The sequence below is a fragment of the Aulonocara sp. 'chitande type north' Nkhata Bay genome, linkage group LG6 (genome assembly GCF_057382095.1).
Source record: "Aulonocara sp. 'chitande type north' Nkhata Bay isolate Kocher_YH1m ecotype deep benthic linkage group LG6, A_spYH_male_GT1.1, whole genome shotgun sequence".
Lineage (NCBI taxonomy): Eukaryota > Metazoa > Chordata > Actinopteri > Cichliformes > Cichlidae > Aulonocara > Aulonocara sp. 'chitande type north' Nkhata Bay.
In genome coordinates, this window is record NC_141349.1 from 16674151 (window position 1) to 16692025 (window position 17875).

Genomic DNA, 17875 nt, shown 5'->3' on the forward strand with positions numbered 1-17875 from the left:
CATTATGGCCATCAAACTCTACAACACCTGACATCCTGGACTATTTTTTCGCTTGCCATTTTTTGGATACGCTACCTTCCCGGCACTACAATTCACAGAGACAAAGTTAGGCACTAGCTGTGTTTCCTTAAACTATGATTTAGCAGCTATTGAGCAATCAGAGGCCAACAGAGGGTGTAGCTATATAATTAACACTGTAATTACCGCAGCAGGGCACAAGGATGCGTTTAAGATAACTACTAACTTCTGTCTATATCATTCCCTCTTCTAATTTGTGTGATGCTACATAGGGGGATCAAACTTACAGCTGACATACAGAGATAACCTTTTAAAATGAGGAATAGCATGCTTTCTAGAAGGAAATAGCCAAATATTGGACATGTTAGGCAATGTCATCAAGATATTAAAGATCTTATGTCTCTTTCACTCTGAATGCTGGTAAGTTTCTCATATTGTAATAAACGTTTAAGGCAGATTAAAGTTCAGCTTTCACCCAATTTGAATAACCAAATTATCCTCACCCTTTAACCCATCATTATGGAAATCATTAAGTCCTAATAGGCCTATCTCTTTTTTTAGCCATGATAATACATGAATAGGCTTTTTAGCACAGTTCTATTGAGTGAATCCGTGTTAGTCTGTTATTTAGCAGGTCTGCTGTGGTCCAGACTGAAATATCTGACTAAATATTGAACAGATGAGCCATTAGGTTTGGAAGACCTTTCCATGGTGTCCAGAGGATGAACTGAAATGACACTGGTGACACTCCTGAAAGGGTAGCAATAAAGTGAATCATTATGTGTGTTTTGTTCAGTGCCTTCATTTATGATAGGCCTGCAAAAATGAATGGCATTCCATCAGTGTCAGATTAATACACACACTTAATACTTAGTAATCACATCCATGTGTAATTGTTGTCTTGTCAGTGTTATGAAGACTGCAACACCATTAAATCTGATCTAACCCTGATACTGAAACACACAATCTTACATTTGAAACCTTTGGAACCGCATCCACCTCTCTCCTTTTCCTTATCAGGGCATGAAAGGACGGCAGACTATCTTGTGCTCCTTACGCAACATAGCTACCTCTTCATGTTTCCCACGTGCGTCTTCTAAGCGTAATTGCTGACAGACTCTCTGGAACACATTTCTAATACACCTCTCTACTCTTCACTGTGGGTAAGCCAGGCCTCTCCTGTGTGACTGCTGAGTGGATTGATAAGTGGTGCTGCGAAATGTGGCCGGTTGCTGATGCAAGCTTTGTGTATATGCCAGTTGGCAGAGCCGATGCAGAAATGAGAACCAACAAATACAAAAGCAAACTTGATAGATGTGCAGCTGGGTGGGGGACCCTGACAAAAAAGAAGATAATGGACTATTAGCAAGTGCACTGAGAGAGTATGGAGAAGTAGAAAGTATGAAAAGTGACTGATAGTTAGAGGTGCTTGGCAAGTGGGGATGCCAGCTGGCTCATAGTTAGCCATTCCTCGCACATCTAAGTGTTTAGTGAGGATAGACACCCCTTCTCAGCTCAGAGCCTGAGTGTTTGGAGAGTCTTTGGTTGATTTTGTAAATGATTAGCTTACATTGTAATCAAAAGGCCAAGGATGGGGTCTTATTACAGTTCAATTTAAGAAATATTCAATATTCAATATTTGATAAGTTAACACAACATCTCTACTACTAACTACTGACGGCATAAACATTTCAAGTGTTTGCAAACTCTTTTAGCAACCTCTTTTATTTTACCATGTAAAATAGCAGAGTTTGGTCCATATTGACACGATAGCATCACGCTGTCGCTGCACATTTGTCTGCCGCACATCCACAATTGTACTGAGATCTGGTGACTTGCATGATCAACAAACCAGTTTGAGATGATATGACAGTGACATGACGATGCAGCCAGCAGGGAATGGGTGCATTGTGGTCACAAAAAGCGATAGACATGGTCAGCAACAATACTTAAGTAGGCTGCGGGATTTAAACAACTCGCATTTATTATGCTTGTGATTATTTGGCCCCCGCCCCTCTGCTTCCTTTAAGGTGTGTTCATGAACAAGTTGGAGCCCAAAGTGTGCCAAGAAGATATCTCCTACGTCATTACACTACAATTAGTTGCCTGAATTGTTGATACAAGGCAGGATTGATCCGTGTCTTTATGTTGTGTATGCAGAAATTGATCATCATCAGCCCAGGCACCATTTTTCCCATATTCTATTTTTCAATTTTCATGAACCTGTGTAAATTATGACCTCGGTTTCCTGTGTGGTCTTCTGCTGCTGTAGATGCTCTTCTGCATACCTTGTTTGTAACTTGTGTTTATTTAAGCTACTGTTGCCTTCATTAGCTTGAAAAACTCAAGCCACTCTCCTCTGACCTCTGAGGAGCTTGCTAACTGGATCATTTATCTTTAAAATGCGTTGTATAATATTCTGTAGAAGTATAATCTCAAAACATCAACTGTTGATCATACAAGTGAGCTCGCTGTACTCAAATGTACAGTCACCAGATCTCAGTACAATCGTGGATGTGTGGCAGACAAATGTGCGGCAATAGCATGATGCTATTGGGCCAACATGGACCAAACTCTCTGCTATTCTACATGGTAAAATAAAAGAGGTTGCTAACAGAGTATAGAAATACTTAGACATGATCTCAACTCTAAAGCAGTGTTTACACCATCAATAGTCAGTAGTAGAGATGTTGTGTTAACTTAGCAAATACTGAATATTTCTTTTCAAAACTTTTTTGCATTTGTAATGAGACCCCATCCTTGGTCTCTGAGTTCAATGTAAGGTAATTATTTACAAATTCAGCAAGCAATGAGAGTGTAGCAGTGAACCATTATGCCAAAAGTCTACAGTCTAAGCCTACAGTATGATGGAACAATTGCACTGCTTTTTTTTTTTGCAATTTAGAGCTACTAATCCTGATTGAACATTTTAATCATAAATTTATTAAACCATTTTCACATTCTAACAGTGAGTAATTACTGTAATACTCCTGACCAGCATTGGAAATGCTACCTGGATAACAGAATCAGCAGCAACACCAGCTCTTTCCTTCATTTCCTTGCTAATGATCCTGTTAGTGGAAAGCAGTTATGAAAAAAATCTGTCCTTGATTTATGGGAAGAGCTGTAAATCCTCCTCATAGATTTTCAGCTTCTTCTCAAGCCTGTAATTAAGTAATGGCTCGATTAATCCTATCAAACCGGGGGGGGGGGGGGAGCAGGGATATTTATTAGAAGCCAACAGGAGGAGACTAATACAGGTCAAACACATGATGGTGCTGGTAGACAAGTGTGCAGTCGCAATCACGACAACGCACAGTTTGCAGTGGGATTTGAAAACTAGGCGACCAAACAAAATGTCTAAGTTCATTCAGAGACCAACAAGGGGATGCAAACAGTAGCAAAAGGGCAAAGTGTTTTGTGTATAAAAAAACAGTGCTTACTTTTAGTTTGCCTAAAAAGGGAGAACTGCAGACAGAATTGTCAGCAAATATTGACTATCTCGTTCATCAAAATACTTTTGCTCTCAATTTTCAGTGTCCTTCGTTCTGGTTCTGTTGCATTAGGAGTAAAGCAGTCTGTCCATTTTTTTTTCCGGTGTGAGGAATGTGACCCCTGAAACTCCCTCTTCCTTCTTTGGTAACATTGCTGCTCTGCTACATCAAAAGAGACCTAAATCGCTAAATCAGTTTTGACCACATGACCCAGAAAAAATATTTGTGTGTTTAGCCCAAAGGGGATGAACTTCACACAGCAGTGAATGAAAGTATTTTATTTAATTTATCAGCTGAAAATAAGACATGTAGTAATTACTGCGTTGAGCCTAAATTGTTTTTTCCCGTTGTTTTTCTGTTTTAGGACAATCTTCCCTGTTGGACATTAGTTATATTGTAATTACACATTAATTACATGAAAAATACTAAAGGAGGATCTGCAGGTGGCTGGACTTTACTGTGCTCTTACATTAGAATTAACAAGACTGAAAAAAAATGTATTCTAAATATAATGCCCTATTTTTAACATAAAAGCAAACCACTGACTCTCAGCACTCACTCAGTCTGCTTGGCTCTTTAAATCAAGGCATTTAGTCCCATCTGCTAAACATAACAGGCAGGCTGGGTTGTTAAGACTGCCAAAGCTTAAGGTGTTGGAACAAAGCTGTTGCTGCCTCCTTTACTTTAAGGCTGGCGCTAGAAATGTGTAATCTCTCTTTGAAAAGGCCACATGTCCGACAGCATTTATCACACAGAGAAAGCTCAGGTCTCAGCTCTTCACAGAAAGGCTCGCAACCTTGGAAAACTTGGGTCGTGGGTCAGCTCGGGCACTGTTTGTGCTGTAGGCAAAAATAAAAATGTTTGCTGTAGATCGCGTCACATGCTTTCTCAGATCAGCCTGAAAAAGCTGCACACTATCAGTAAGTCTGCTTAAAAGGAAAGCCACAGCCAATTATTAATTCCTTAAAGCTGCTCTAATTTTTTATTTTATTGTAACACAGAGTGATAGAGATGTGAAATTATCACATGACTGCCAGTTTACCTTCTCAACTACAGCCCTAAGACAAGTTCTTCAAAATATGTTTAACTACTGTTTCGACCTACAGGTGTTCAGTACGTGGACAAACAAACCTCTGATGCTGACTCACTGCCCAGACAGCAGTAACTGCTGTTTGGTCTAAATGTGGCCCACATCTGCAGTTTTCTATGGGCCACTGAGAGAGATGACTCACTTTGACTCAGACAGAAGTTCCACCTTAAACGAGCCAGATGGAAGGTATATTGCAAATTTTAGGCCACGCATAAAATAACAGAACATTTTCTAACACTGTAACTGAGGATAAGAACAAAAATCAATAGAGATTAATTCAAATGTGAAAGAAAGAAAATTAGAAAAAGGAAAAGATTTCTAAAAACAAGAAGCTGATTTCAGGTCCTTCAAATCCATACATGCATATGTCTGGCATTTTATTCAAACTGTGCCTCTTACACACTGAATATCACTGAGCTGCACTGCACACTGCAAAGAGTTAAGAGTATGGTAGTAGATCCATGCTGCTGATTCCAATTCAGTATTGATGTCCTGTCACCCCCGGGGACTACTTCTAGTGAGAACAGACCCGAGTAAGCACTTAGTGAGCACTAGCCACTGATGAGAAACACTCACATGCAGTAATTATTTTGTTTATTCCTCAACAGCACTCTTTTTAGTCAAAATAAGGACAAAACTGTTAAAAATCTGAGTTTCCAAGTGCGTGCAAAAATTATCTGGCCACATCTCTGTCGTCTGACATCGGCTGCTCGTTTTCCTGCACTGAAGACAAAACAGCCGTTTCTGTGCGGGGTGACACATCATGCAGTCATCCGTGCTGAGCAGCTTTATTTTTTGGGTAACAGTATGCTGAATGCATATATTTGCACATTTTTGCTCACTAGCTTCTCAGCAGATGGCATAAATATGTGCATATATTTTGCTTGTGATTATTTGCCCCCCCTCCCCCGCGCTTCCTTTAAGGTGTGTTCCTGAACAAGCTGTATGTCATGGGGCTGACAGCAGAGCTGGGAGTCTGACCTCCAAACATCATTGGTCAGCAAATTGGGGAGGGGGAGATATGCTGCAGTGTCTTTTTTTTTCTGCAGAGGGAACATGCTACAACATTGCTTCTACCGCCTGCACATCTCCTTGTATGTGCATTAGCCGTTCCCTTCTTCCCCATTCCTCTCTGCAAAAAATCTCTTCATTCCAGTTTTCCACTTCACCTATTGTGAGAATTTATCCCATCGCTGCTAAAAATGTCAGGCTAACAAAGACTTAAAGTAACACTGCTTGTCTTTTTTAAGTCCACACATGTCCACCAAACAATGGCAGTATGCTGCTATAAGACTGCAACTCCCTATAACTACGCACACAATCATATTCTGGGAGTAAATAAATGGATGTCCAAAGCACAGGTGTCACTCAGTCAGTGTGTAGTGAGGGTTTGGACACGCTGATGATGAAGATTTATTTGTGAGTTAAAGCTGTTGACATAATTACATAGCACAGGTTAACAACCGCTACAGCGAAGAGCCAAGAGGGGAAACTCACCTTTTGTGTTAGGGCATTCCAACACTCCGGAGACTCAATCTATAAATGAGGGAGAGGAGATTAACCCAAGCCGCACACATACTCCCACTGATGGAGCTGTTGCCTCCCACCAATTATCCCTTTTGCATGAGTGCATTCAATCACACGCGTACGCACAACACGCACCGGCCACAATCTGGCAACAGTAAGTGAAATAAGTACAGTAACGCCTGTCACTGTCCACAGGTAAGTAGGGGTGCTTCTCCTTATTCTTAATCCCTTATTCCAGCGCCAAGTTGTTCCTCTTGGTCAGAATCAGATGGTTACCTGATGGTTACTTTTCTTCTCTTCGCGAGCTGATCAAGGTGCATCTCATGAGTTAGTTGGTGTTATGGCAGAGGCTCCTGTTCTCATCACAGCCCTTTCCACTCCATGCGCCTTTGATCTCACTTCATTTGATTGCCCCTATTCCTGCCCCCCCCCCTGCTGAATCCTTTCAATCTATTCTTCCTGCTTTTATTTATTGCATTACTAGCTTGACCTCCACCAGCACCACCACAGTGCTGACCATGCCAGCTGTCTTCAGTTTTTGCAGGTCTTCAGCAATCCAGGAGTTGGCACAACGCCCTGTAAGCTGCCTCAGCTTAAGTGGTGGGGTAAACCAATCAGTGGCCTCAGGTCTGTTCCAGGAAGTACCTGCTCTGCAGCCCAATAATCTGAGGGGGGGATGAAGGAGAAAAGGGAGGTGAGAGAATGATGTGTTTACATACCTTCGGGTCTGACTACAGAGAGAAGAAGGCTTTTCTTTTTCCAAACTGAAGCAATGTAATGTTTCCTCCTTTTCATGCAACACAGCTGTCCTCATCCATAGCACTAATCCAGTTAATAGACAGAGTAAACATGCTGTGTTAAAATGTTGCTGCAGGGTCAGTGACCTTCCTTCATCCATCTCTGCATAATTAATCGATTAGCAGTGTGCAGGAGAGATGGAAAATGAAAAAGACAGGAAAAACGCTGACACGGTCTGTGGAGTTTAAGAGATTTAAGATGTTAATCGCACGTTGCTATCTCCACATTTAAAAGATAGTACTTATGTATGCAGTTCTATGATACTATAAATCCAGAAAGTGCACAGCTGCAGCTCTCTGAGGCTAAATGTTAACACGCTCACAGTGAAAATTCTTAAGATTGGTCCATTTTTTTCCTCTTTTTTTTCAGACCACAGTTAAAAAACTAAATGATGGCTGAAAATACAGGAAAAAATATTTTTAAAGTTCAGTGAAAACGATTTCAGTAGCACTTCATTGCAGGTTTGAACTACGGCAGTGTTGTATGGCAAAAGATGGGACATGCAACCCCCGCAGTATGATAATTGATGTTAAGATAATGAAAATGCTTTGGCTCAACTGGCACTTGTATCTTTATGCTTCCATAAAAAAAATAAAGGTTTTTATCTCAAGTGAAATTCAGTTTAAAGAATAATTGTCAGTCTAACATTATAGCTTTTAATTTTTTTTATGTAACTTACACCAGCTGTAAGTAATTTCTGATTTTCTATCACTGCTGACCTTTTAAAGGCCTGCCATGGTGATTACCTTCAGATTTATAGGTATTTGGACTGCCTATGTAATGCACTTAGCTGCAGCCTACAGCTGCAATCATAGTAACTTATACTTTAAAATGAAATTACCTGCACTGTACATCTCTGGTGGAAGTCATACATCTTTGACTCCCTGCATTAAATAATTAATTTGAACTAAAATAAATATAATCAGTGTCATCGGTTGCAAGAGTCAGGAGTGAAATAACATTGATGCTTCATTTATGTCCATAGTGTAGATATGATTGCGTTCTGAACTGTGTTGTTCTGGGTCCCTACCAAAAGGACTTCTTATTATTCTATTTTCTAATAGAATAATAAGAAGAAAAGTTATGTGGGGTCAGATAATATATTCAATTAAAGCACCCTGCAAAACAGAAACAAATCCATAGATTTTAGCACATTATCCAGTATGTGTAATGCAATCTCCAACACAAAGATGCATACAAACTGTATAATACGGGCTCATTGACATTTGTTGTGTCATTCTGTTGAAAGACCTGTCACTATAAATATGTGCTGTACCCTGAAAGAGGACTCATAGCGCCCACCAACAAACAGCACAGCATTACTTAAGCTCATGGTTTAATAGCAGCGTTTTACTGCCCTCCAGTGGTTACTAACACCAAGTTCAGATTTACAACAACAAGATTTCACTTCTCTGTCGTTCTGAATAAGGACATATCAGGTCATGTAATGAGATGTCAGTTTGTACGCTGCAGTGTTCCTGCAGGCCTCGGAACAATCAGGGAGAACTTGATACTCTGTGAATAAATGTAATAAAATTAAAGCAGAGAGAGAGAAACTGTAAAGTGTGCTTTCTGTACATTTGTTTAGGGTGTACTCTTAAATATAACTTAACAAAAACACAGTCTTAAATGACTGTGTTTATGCCTCTAAATAACAAAGGTTGACCAAAGTGCTGTACATAGTAAAAAAGTAAAAAGCAGAACAAACACACACAAAGAATCACACAAAAGCCCAGTCACAATTAAGTGATGATGGGTTTTTAAAAATGTCAAGTGTTGGAGAGATCCTAATATGAAGAGGCAGACTGTTCCAAAGTTTGGGCACAGCAATCGCAAAGGCCCTAGCTTGTTTCTAGGGACAACTACAAGCAACTTATTAGCTGACCTGAGAGTAGGTCTGAGAGCTAACCCGTCACAGCTAATTTAGAGACTTAAAAACAAGAAAGAAAATCTTAAAATCGATTCTACAACGTACTGGAAGCCAGTATAAACGAGCCAAGACTGGACAGATATATTCATGTTTACGAGTGCCTGTCAAGGGTCGGGCAGCTGCATTCTGAACTAGCTGAAGATGAGAGAGCAGAGCCTGGCTGATACCAAAATAAAGAATATTACATGTATGAATGACCATGAGGGAAAAGCCATGTAGGAAAAGCTTTAAAACACAGTTGAAAGTTCAAAATTAAGTTTTTCCAAAGTTATGCAGTGGGTTGGATTGGACTCTTAGCAGAGCTTATTCTGGCACCCAGGCCTTGTGTTTGTGACCCCAAATCGAAACCTCATCAGGGTAAGGGAAACCATATCCCACAGGTGTGTGGTTCACTTGCTATAACAAGTGCTTAGCTATAAGATGCTACTCCTCTTAAAAGAGAAGCAGCAGTTGTTTTTTTTGGATAGTGAAAACCTCGTATTTATTCTGGTCCTGTCACTATAATAAGTGTGCGTTTTAGAGTACCACATATAAACTTTGAGCTACCTAAATGACATCTGACTAGTTTCATATCCTAAAAAAAACGAACTAACTAAATAAATATAAAGTAACAATTTTTTTGTTTTAATAACTTATAACATAATAAATATAATTAACTATTAATTTAAAGGATGCCTAAAAGAAAAAGAGAAATAACTACAGCTGTCTGTTGTTACCTGCACATATTTACGACACTTTTCCTACACAGCAGTGTATTTGCTCAGGCGCATCTCAGTCGCTGTTTAACTCACCGCGGATGTTAAACATGTTTAAAGAAACGGTTCCCGGTTTAATATATGAAACCACCGACAAATGTTTCAGAAGGCACGAACATAATAGACGACCGGCTGACTCAACCTGTTCAACCTGTTTACACCACGCCTTCCTGAATCCTGTCTACGGTCTACACGCAAGTCCAAAAAGTTTGTTCGGAAACTAGACGTCAAATCACCCGACGTGTCTCTGGAGTGTAGGATATGATGCATATAAATTTTATGCAAACTTAATATCTCAATATCTGTGGCTATCCGCCTGCGTGAAATGGTTAGCTCTCCAGTGGATACCCACCACCGAAGAAGAAACGAAACCACAGTTTCATTTCCTCATAAGCGCCGCTGTGGCTGTGTGCGTTCAGCGATAGAAGCCGTGCAGCTGCAGGGGGAATCTTCTGTCTGGACTCTGACTGTCGAAGGTATTGTGCAATGTTCACATCTGGTAAGAAATCTGTATGGACTGCATTCAAAATATTAGTGTGCTTGTAAGGTCAGCGTGGGAGCGCTGTAGTCACCCTGTAATTACGAGGGCGGATATTTTTGAAAGCTTTCAAAGTTACAGAACTGCGCAAAGGGCTGGATCCACCGCTCATCTCTTTATATTTTGATAGGAAATACGAAAAGGTTGCCGCGACTTATTGAAACATGAAAAGGTAAAAACAACGAGCTCGACAGTGAATATTTGGTATGATCATCGTTGCTTTAAACATAGCCCGAGCTCTCTTAGGCAGCTTTCTTCTAATATCTTTAGGTAGTCTTCAGGAAAAGTTCTCCAGGCTTCTTGGAGGACATTCAGAGCTCTTCTTTGAATGTTGGCTGCCTTTTGTTCTGTTCTCTGTCGAGATGATCCCACCCTGTTTCAGTAATATTGAGGTCTGGGCTCAGTGGAGGTCAATCCATGACTCGTAATCTTTTATTGTTTATTTTTCCATTCAGGTTTATCCAGCCTGTACTGCAGGCAAAGTCTAGTAAACTACTGCCCAAGAATGTTTGGCTCCTTGGAAGTAAACTACTTGTATAAAGAAGTGAGGGGTGGTCCAAGACTTTTGCACAACAGTGTTTACTAGTTCTACAGTGTAGTGTCACAATTGAAATCGTTGGTACATTGTTTTTGTAATTTTCCCAGTATACCAAATATTATATTTTTATATAAACAAATTGTGTAGAGTTATAATTGTTATTAATATAGAGGAAAGTAAAAAAAAAAAAAAAAAAGTAAGAAAAACATGTCTCAGTTCCACCCAGCTCCACAGAGGGCTTCTCAGCCTTTTCTTTAGTCTTACCATCCCAGCAACAAATTTGAATGCAAATCCACCCTTCTCTCTTCTTTAAAGGTCTTTGAAATGATGTGCGCCCATCGTTCCCGTCTCCTGTCATGGATCCTCGTCACGTGTTGTGTTTTGACGGGACCGTACCGTTGCGATGCCTCTGAGAAGAAGACCTCCTGCTATGTGGAAGACGGCCGAGCTGACTGCAGTCGCCTCCGCCTCAGTGCGATCCCTTCAGACCTTCCCAGGAACATCACCAGCCTGGATGTGTCCCACAACATACTGAGAGGGATTACCCCGCTGTCACTAAGCCTGTACCCGGGCCTCCTGCACCTCGACGCCGGTTACAACAGCATCACCAAGGTGGACGCGGGTTTGTGCCAAACACTGCCTCTGCTGCAGATGTTGAACCTGGAACACAATCAGGTGCATTTGCTGAAGACTGGAGATATGAGCCACTGCACCCGACTGACATCGTTGAACTTGGCTAGTAATAGACTAAAGCTGCAGGGAGAACCCTTCTCGTCACTGCAGGTACTGATGTGTCGGATCACTTAGATGACTAATTATTGCTTGACTCAATTATATTTCAAGGCCAAAAACTGTACGTTTGCTCCTCATTATTAATATGACAGCTCTGTTTCAGTTAGTTTTCTTTTTATCATACAAATCATCAGTGATCAGTGTTTTGGGGATTTAGGTTAGGTTAGGTCATGGATTTAGGTTATACAGCCTGCTGCCCAAAGCTTGCTGCCATTTGTTTGATATCTACAGATGTGTTGGTATCCAAACAAATTAAATTTGGGGTAAAGAGTATGTGTGTGTGTGTGAGGAAATGTGGAGCTTCCTACTTCCTCTGAGAGAGATATTGAAATTTTGCCACATATAGCTTCAAAAATCAAGTCCCACAAATGTAAACGGAAGAGGTTTGTGTATTAATTTCAGTTCGATTTTCCGAACTTCCTATGATTAGCAGGAAGTGAAAGTTACTGCGTTTTTTTTTCCCAGTCTTATTAAATACACATATCAACTTTTTCTAAACTAACTGTTACAGCAGTTGTTAGCTGTTGTTTCATCACGGATTCTGCCTTCCAATCATCTTTTCAGCTGTGATGCATCTGTTGCTCAGCGCATTTCTTCCAAGCCACATATTTCATATGCGTGACTCACCCCACCCCAACAAAGTCTGACAGTCTTTTTCCGCTTGCTTCAGCCAGTCTTCATTGTAGCCGTATTTCCTTTTTTTAATGGTTGTTTCCATTAAATTACAAAATCTGCACCACTTATATCTTTGTGGTGACGTGTAGTTCTCTCAGTTTTGCATGCATCTGCAACAAAAGACACGGACATTGTAACCTGCACTTGATGTTTCCTGGTTTCTTCACAGCCACTAGATAAAAAAGCCAGACATTTTGACCAAAAAAGCATCCGCCCTGCAGTGTTAACTTTGGAAAACTAGAGCCAGTGAAAAATGTGGGACGCTTTCTTTATGATTGGAACGATGATGGTGTTGGGGGGGGGACCCTTTGGAGTTCCTCTGCCATTCTTTAATTTGTACTTAATGGAAATAAAGGCAAGTAAGAACAGTTAAAACCTAATAACTATGGACTGTCCTGCAAAAGTAATACACATGAGTAACGTAAATTCCACCTACCACCAAAAATAAAATAAAATAAAACAATAATAAAAAAAAAACAAAGAGCCGAGGAATTTTAATATGAAATGGATGGATGGTGCATATGTGAGCTGTCTTTGTAGAGAGATGGAGCAAACTATCCTGTGACCTGAGAGAAGTGCTGCTTATGAAATTTTGTCTGACATATGCTGTGGATCAATTGTTTGCCTCTTGTGCACAGCATTAAATAACCCTTCTTCTTGTCTCCCTCTTCTTTAATAATCCACAGAACCTAACCTTTCTAGATGTTTCTAAAAACAAACTGCAGTCACCCAAGCTCGGCTCCCAGCCTCAGCTGCCCAGCCTGGTGAATTTCAGCCTGGCATTCAATGACTTCACCACTCTGAAGAAAGATGACTTTTCATTTCTTGACCATTCATCCTCTCTGCAAGTCCTCAACCTGTCATCTGTGTTGTTAAAAACAGTAAGAAACTTGTTTAATCCAGAAATGGGAAATGAAATTCCATCAAAATCGGAACTGGCAGTAGAAAGTAGAGTTACTGTAGCACATTCCTTTCGGTTGTCTGTTTTGTTTCCTTTTTCCGTCTCACTAAAAAAAATCTCTGTGATTGTTTGTTTGCAGTTGGAGCCCGGCTGCTTTCAGCACATTTCAGGCCTGCGCACTTTAATCATGGATGGGGTTAACTTGGGAACTCTGATGGTTTCCAAACTGTGCTCAGAGTTGTCTGGGACAGCCATCGATGCTCTCTCTCTTCGGAAAATGAGTCTAGTCATGGTCACAAACAAAGTCTTTACAGGACTGCAGAAGACAAATCTAACCTTCTTGGATCTGTCCAGTAATGGCATGGGTAAAATTGAAGACGGCTCATTTCAGTGGCTATCTAAACTTCAAACTCTAAATTTGTCGCACAATAACATTAAGCACCTAACCAATGGGACATTTCAGGGGCTCAATAGATTGAAAAAACTGGCACTTACAGAAGCACTGGTGAAAGGTCGTACCGCTGCCCCAGTTATTGATGATTTTGCTTTCCAGCCATTAGGCATGCTAGAGAGTTTGATGTTACAGAGGACTGCAATCCGGGAAATCGGAGAGCACACCTTTGCAGGCTTAAAAAGTCTTAAAAAACTTGACATAAGCTGGATTAGCTGTCCGTCACTCCGAAACATCACCAACAAGACCTTAGCATCTCTTGCAGATTCACCAGTCAGATGGCTAAATCTTATAAATACAAATATAGCGCAGATCAATCCCGGAAGCTTCTCTGTTTTGCGAAACCTCACTGTTCTTCTTCTAGATTACAACCATATCAAGCAAACTTTGACAGGCAGAGAATTCGAAGGCCTAGATCAGGTTCAGGAAATTCACATGAGCAATAACTTCCAGTCAATTGACCTAAGCTCCAGTTCCTTTATTAATGTGCCCAACCTTAGAGTCCTGACTTTGGGGAGAAGTCTTAAAGCTTTAGCCCTAAACCTAGATCACTCTCCATTCAAACCCCTGACCAACCTCTCTGTCTTGGATCTCAGCAACAACAATGTTGCTAACATCAAAGACAATCTGCTAGAGGGGCTTGTAAACCTAAAGGTGTTGAAACTCCAGCACAACAACTTGGCCCGACTGTGGAAGAGTGCCAACCTTGGTGGGCCGGTGTTGTTTCTCAAAGATGCGCAGAGGTTGGAATCCTTACAGATGGATTATAATGGACTGGATGAGATCCCACTGAAGGCTTTGAAAGGTTTGACTCACCTCAAGGAGCTAAGCCTTAGCAACAATCTCATAAATAATCTCAAGGACTCTGTTTTCGATGACCTGAAGTCGCTGCAGGTATTACGTTTTGAGAAGAACTTGATCACAAGCGTGAGACCTGAAGTGTTTCGTACTCCCATGAGCAACCTCACCCAGCTTATCATGGGCAGAAATCCATTCGACTGCACATGCGAGAGCATCCTGTGGTTCGTGACGTGGTTGAATACCACAAATACGACGAGTGTGCCAAATGTCAGGGACGAGTATGTGTGCAACACTCCACGAGCTTACTTTAACCACTCCATCATGGATTTCGACCCCCTTTCTTGCAAAGACATGACCCCATTTCAGACTCTTTACATAGTGAGCAGCACAGCCGTCATCTTGCTAATTGTAACCGCACTCACGGTGCGGTTTCATGACTGGAGGATCCACTTTTACTGGAACATAATGATCAATCGCACATTAGGATTCAGTGATGCCAAAGTTGACGAAGGCAGAGAATATGAGTACGACGCTTATGTCATACGTACGGAGGAAGACTCCAGTTGGGTGGAGAGGAGGTTGGTCCCTTTAGAGAATGAAAAGTGCCAGTTTTGTTTAGAGGATCGAGATTCAGTCGCTGGCATGTCACAGGTGGAATCCATTGTGACAAATATGAAAAAGTCCAGAAAAATCATGTTTGTCGTCACCGAAAGTCTCCTCAAAGATCCCTGGTGTAGACGGTAAATAAAACATACACTAGATTATGCTTTATTGTGACTTTATGTATCAGGTGAAAGCTAAGTACAAGAAAAAAAATGGTGATGTGCAAGGCAGTTTTATCAAATTCTCCTTCCTTTGATTAAAAATCAGTACACTTACACCTTTCATATAGTGTTTTTAAAGCAATAGTAGTTCATTTCAAGCAATATGTAGAACTTGTCCCTATTCACCTGTAGATTTAAGCGCTCTGAATTGCTTGTTTTTTACATGTTCACACACTAACTCTATAATTTTGAGATCAAACAGTCATTTATTTATTGCAAAAGTTGCAAAATTATCTTAGTCGGATAATATTGTTTAATAGCACAATGTCTTCTCTTTCTTGTCACCAGATTTAAAGTCTATCATGCACTTCAACAAGTCATCGAAGAAAGCAGGGACTCAGTCATCCTGGTCTTTCTTCAGGATGTGCACGATCACAAGTTGTTTCACTCACTCTTCCTCCGCAGAGGAATGTTACGTTCACGTTGCATTCTGGACTGGCCTGTCCATAAGGAAAGGATACCAGCATTTCACCAGAAGCTTCTCATTGCGCTCGGCTTGACTAATCGGCTGAAGGACTGACTTGTTTATCCTTGATAATCATGACAGATTGCATTCTTGATTCTTTCCACAATAAAGACAGGATTTGAAGACCTCAAGTCTATTCTTAATGATGAGTTTCACAACTCAGTGTATATCAGTAATGATGTATACAGTGAGAGACCGCATTCACTTAATTTTAATGTACACTCAGTGATTTTATTCTACAAGTAGCTTAAAATATGACAGAAATCATTCCGTTTGGAAAAGAGCCTCAGGGGTTAATGGGTAAAAGAATTAACATAAACTAGTGTTTGTATGTTACTTCCAATTTCTGATTGTGTTGCCTTTTGTATAAACATTGCACTCAGTGGCGGTCCTAGCCTGTTTGGCACCCGGGCGAACACTCCCTCTGCCCCACACACATATGAAGAGAGAGGAAGTATGCATTGTATGCAAACGGCTACCAAACAGCCATCATAATTCGTCATACAATGAGAACAGGACAAATCAACAATTGACAATGACTAATTAATACTAAAATCTGTAACATAATGTATTGTTTGGAGTTTAGTCTGTTACTGTTACTATTTTTACCATTTCTTTTTGGAGCAACTGTAATCCACATTATTTCCTTAGGGATTAATAAAGTATTCTGATTCTGATTCTGATTGTTTCAGGATGACCTGCCAATGACACATCTGCTTACCTGTATCTTTTGCTCGTTTCTCCTCCTCTTCTTTTCTATTTTTTCTAAACTGAGCACCTGATGGCTTTGAACTTTTCTTGTCCATCTTACATTGTTTTTTTTTTTCTTTTTCATTTTTTCTTTTATTAGTTATTTTTATTCTAAGTTATTGTAATCAGGCCAGACTGGACAAGAAGAAAAGTTCAGAAGAAAGTTAATGGAAGGAGAGGGAAAGAAAAGGGAGAAAAGAGAGAGAGAAAAGACAATGAAAATTTGCTTCATCACCTTTTTTTCCCTCTCTTTTCCTGGATCACCTGTTGAGAAAAAAAGCAAACAAGCAGAAGAAGACTAGAGCAATAGAATAAACAACATCATGATGATCTATGGGAATATAACAGTAAATACTAAATATTAAACATTATTGTGCAGCAAGTAAGATCGACAGCGCACAGTGTGCTTTAAGGTAAAAAGGGTGTAGTTTGTGTGTGTGAGCACCCGTGTGTACACCTGTGAGCATGAACACACTTGTTTTTAAAAGGTTCCTTCATGTAATGATCTGCTAGAGGGTGTGGGGGAGGCCACAGCCCCGTCCTCCAGGGCATGAAGCAGGTATGGAGGAGATCAAAACTCCAGACATCCAGAGGCCCCCAGAACACAAGAGACCAAGGAAGACCAACAGAGGGGCAGCCGCGCCACTGTCCCAGAAAGAGCTGAGGAGAGTCCCAGATGGGGGGGGGGGTCACTCAGCAGCCGCGGAGCAGAAGCCAGGGGGGTTGCAGTGACATGCCCGGGAGCTCCACCGGCAGGCAGCTGCGCCAGAGTGACCGAGCCCCAGGCCGAGGGCACCCCACCCCCGAAGTGGCCCGAGCGAGCCCCAGGCTCCAGGCCCCGATAAGCAGCCTCATGCTCTCATATGCACTTACTCAACACTCACCCAACGTGGAGACAGACATAAAGAGACACTGTACACACGATCACACTCCCCAAGCGTACTCTAAGCCCCGGGGTCTAGGTATCCTTGCCCCATCTTACATTGGTTTTGATTTTGCACTCCAGTATGAACACAAACCCCCCAACTCCAGGATCGCCACAACATAACCTAATAGACCTACACCTTAGTTCACAGATTCACTTTGTCTAAGGTTTATTTCTGGGATTTCACACAACCCAGGATTCAAATCATGAATACATAATGGGCTTGGATTTACATCATTATGAATGAAATGTGCTCTATCTGGAAGCAGCCGGCCCCCCTCCCCCTTTGAAGGGTTGTGTGTACTTTAAATCATCAAACTGTAAATTATAAATTTTAAATTGTTATTGATCCCTTTACCCCTTGTCCTAAAGTGTATATTCATTTTCTTACTCTTCTTATATTTATTGTTTGTTTACTTGCACTGCTGTAACTGGAGCCTCGTCGTCTCGTCTCTCTCTACACTGGACTGTATGTAGCGGAGATGACAATAAAGTTTACTTTGACTTCAGCAGCAAGCAGGCGCACTGAGGGCTCTCGCGCTCACTTTTCACGTATAGAATTTCGAAAAAACATCGGCGCAAATTATAACTCTGTATCATGA

General features: G+C 40.9%; 2 protein-coding genes across 4 annotated transcripts in view; one reads left to right on the forward strand and one right to left on the reverse strand.

Annotated features, from left to right (window-relative positions):
• sorbs2a (sorbin and SH3 domain containing 2a) overlaps nt 1-6544 on the reverse strand; it is a 64210-nt gene extending 57666 nt beyond the window's left edge. Inside the window, exons 1-2 of one of the 2 annotated variants that reach the window (XM_086295269.1) lie at nt 6406-6520; nt 6100-6138 (exon numbers count right to left, since the gene is read on the reverse strand). The gene's annotated coding sequence lies outside the window, so the exon portion shown is untranslated. Of the gene's footprint in view, nt 1-6099; nt 6139-6405 lie in introns of both variants that reach the window. The other variant, XM_086295271.1, reaches the window with a different exon arrangement.
• tlr3 (toll-like receptor 3) lies at nt 3250-16338 on the forward strand. Of its 2 annotated transcripts, XM_086295285.1 has the most exons (6): nt 3251-6823; nt 9946-10088; nt 11004-11471; nt 12842-13036; nt 13196-15048; nt 15421-16333. In XM_086295285.1, exons 3-6 carry the CDS (start codon nt 11013-11015, stop codon nt 15650-15652), a joined length of 2739 nt encoding a protein of 912 aa, XP_086151411.1. In that variant the 5' UTR covers nt 3251-6823; nt 9946-10088; nt 11004-11012; the 3' UTR covers nt 15653-16333. The 2 variants fall into 2 exon arrangements, with proteins under 2 accessions (XP_086151410.1, XP_086151411.1); XM_086295284.1 differs by having other exon boundaries at nt 3250-10111; nt 15421-16338.
• The last annotated feature ends 1537 nt before the right edge of the window (nt 16339-17875 follow it).

Excerpts from the sequence above, each read along its gene's own strand:
- tlr3 (XM_086295284.1), top strand. The coding sequence starts at position 9,938 with ATGGTTAGCTCTCCAGTGGATACCCACCACCGAAGAAGAAACGAAACC. Across the intron at positions 11,472-12,841 it reads AACCCTTCTCGTCACTGCAG|AACCTAACCTTTCTAGATGT; the intron begins GTACTGATGTGT and ends AATAATCCACAG. Across the intron at positions 13,037-13,195 it reads CATCTGTGTTGTTAAAAACA|TTGGAGCCCGGCTGCTTTCA; the intron begins GTAAGAAACTTG and ends GTTTGTTTGCAG.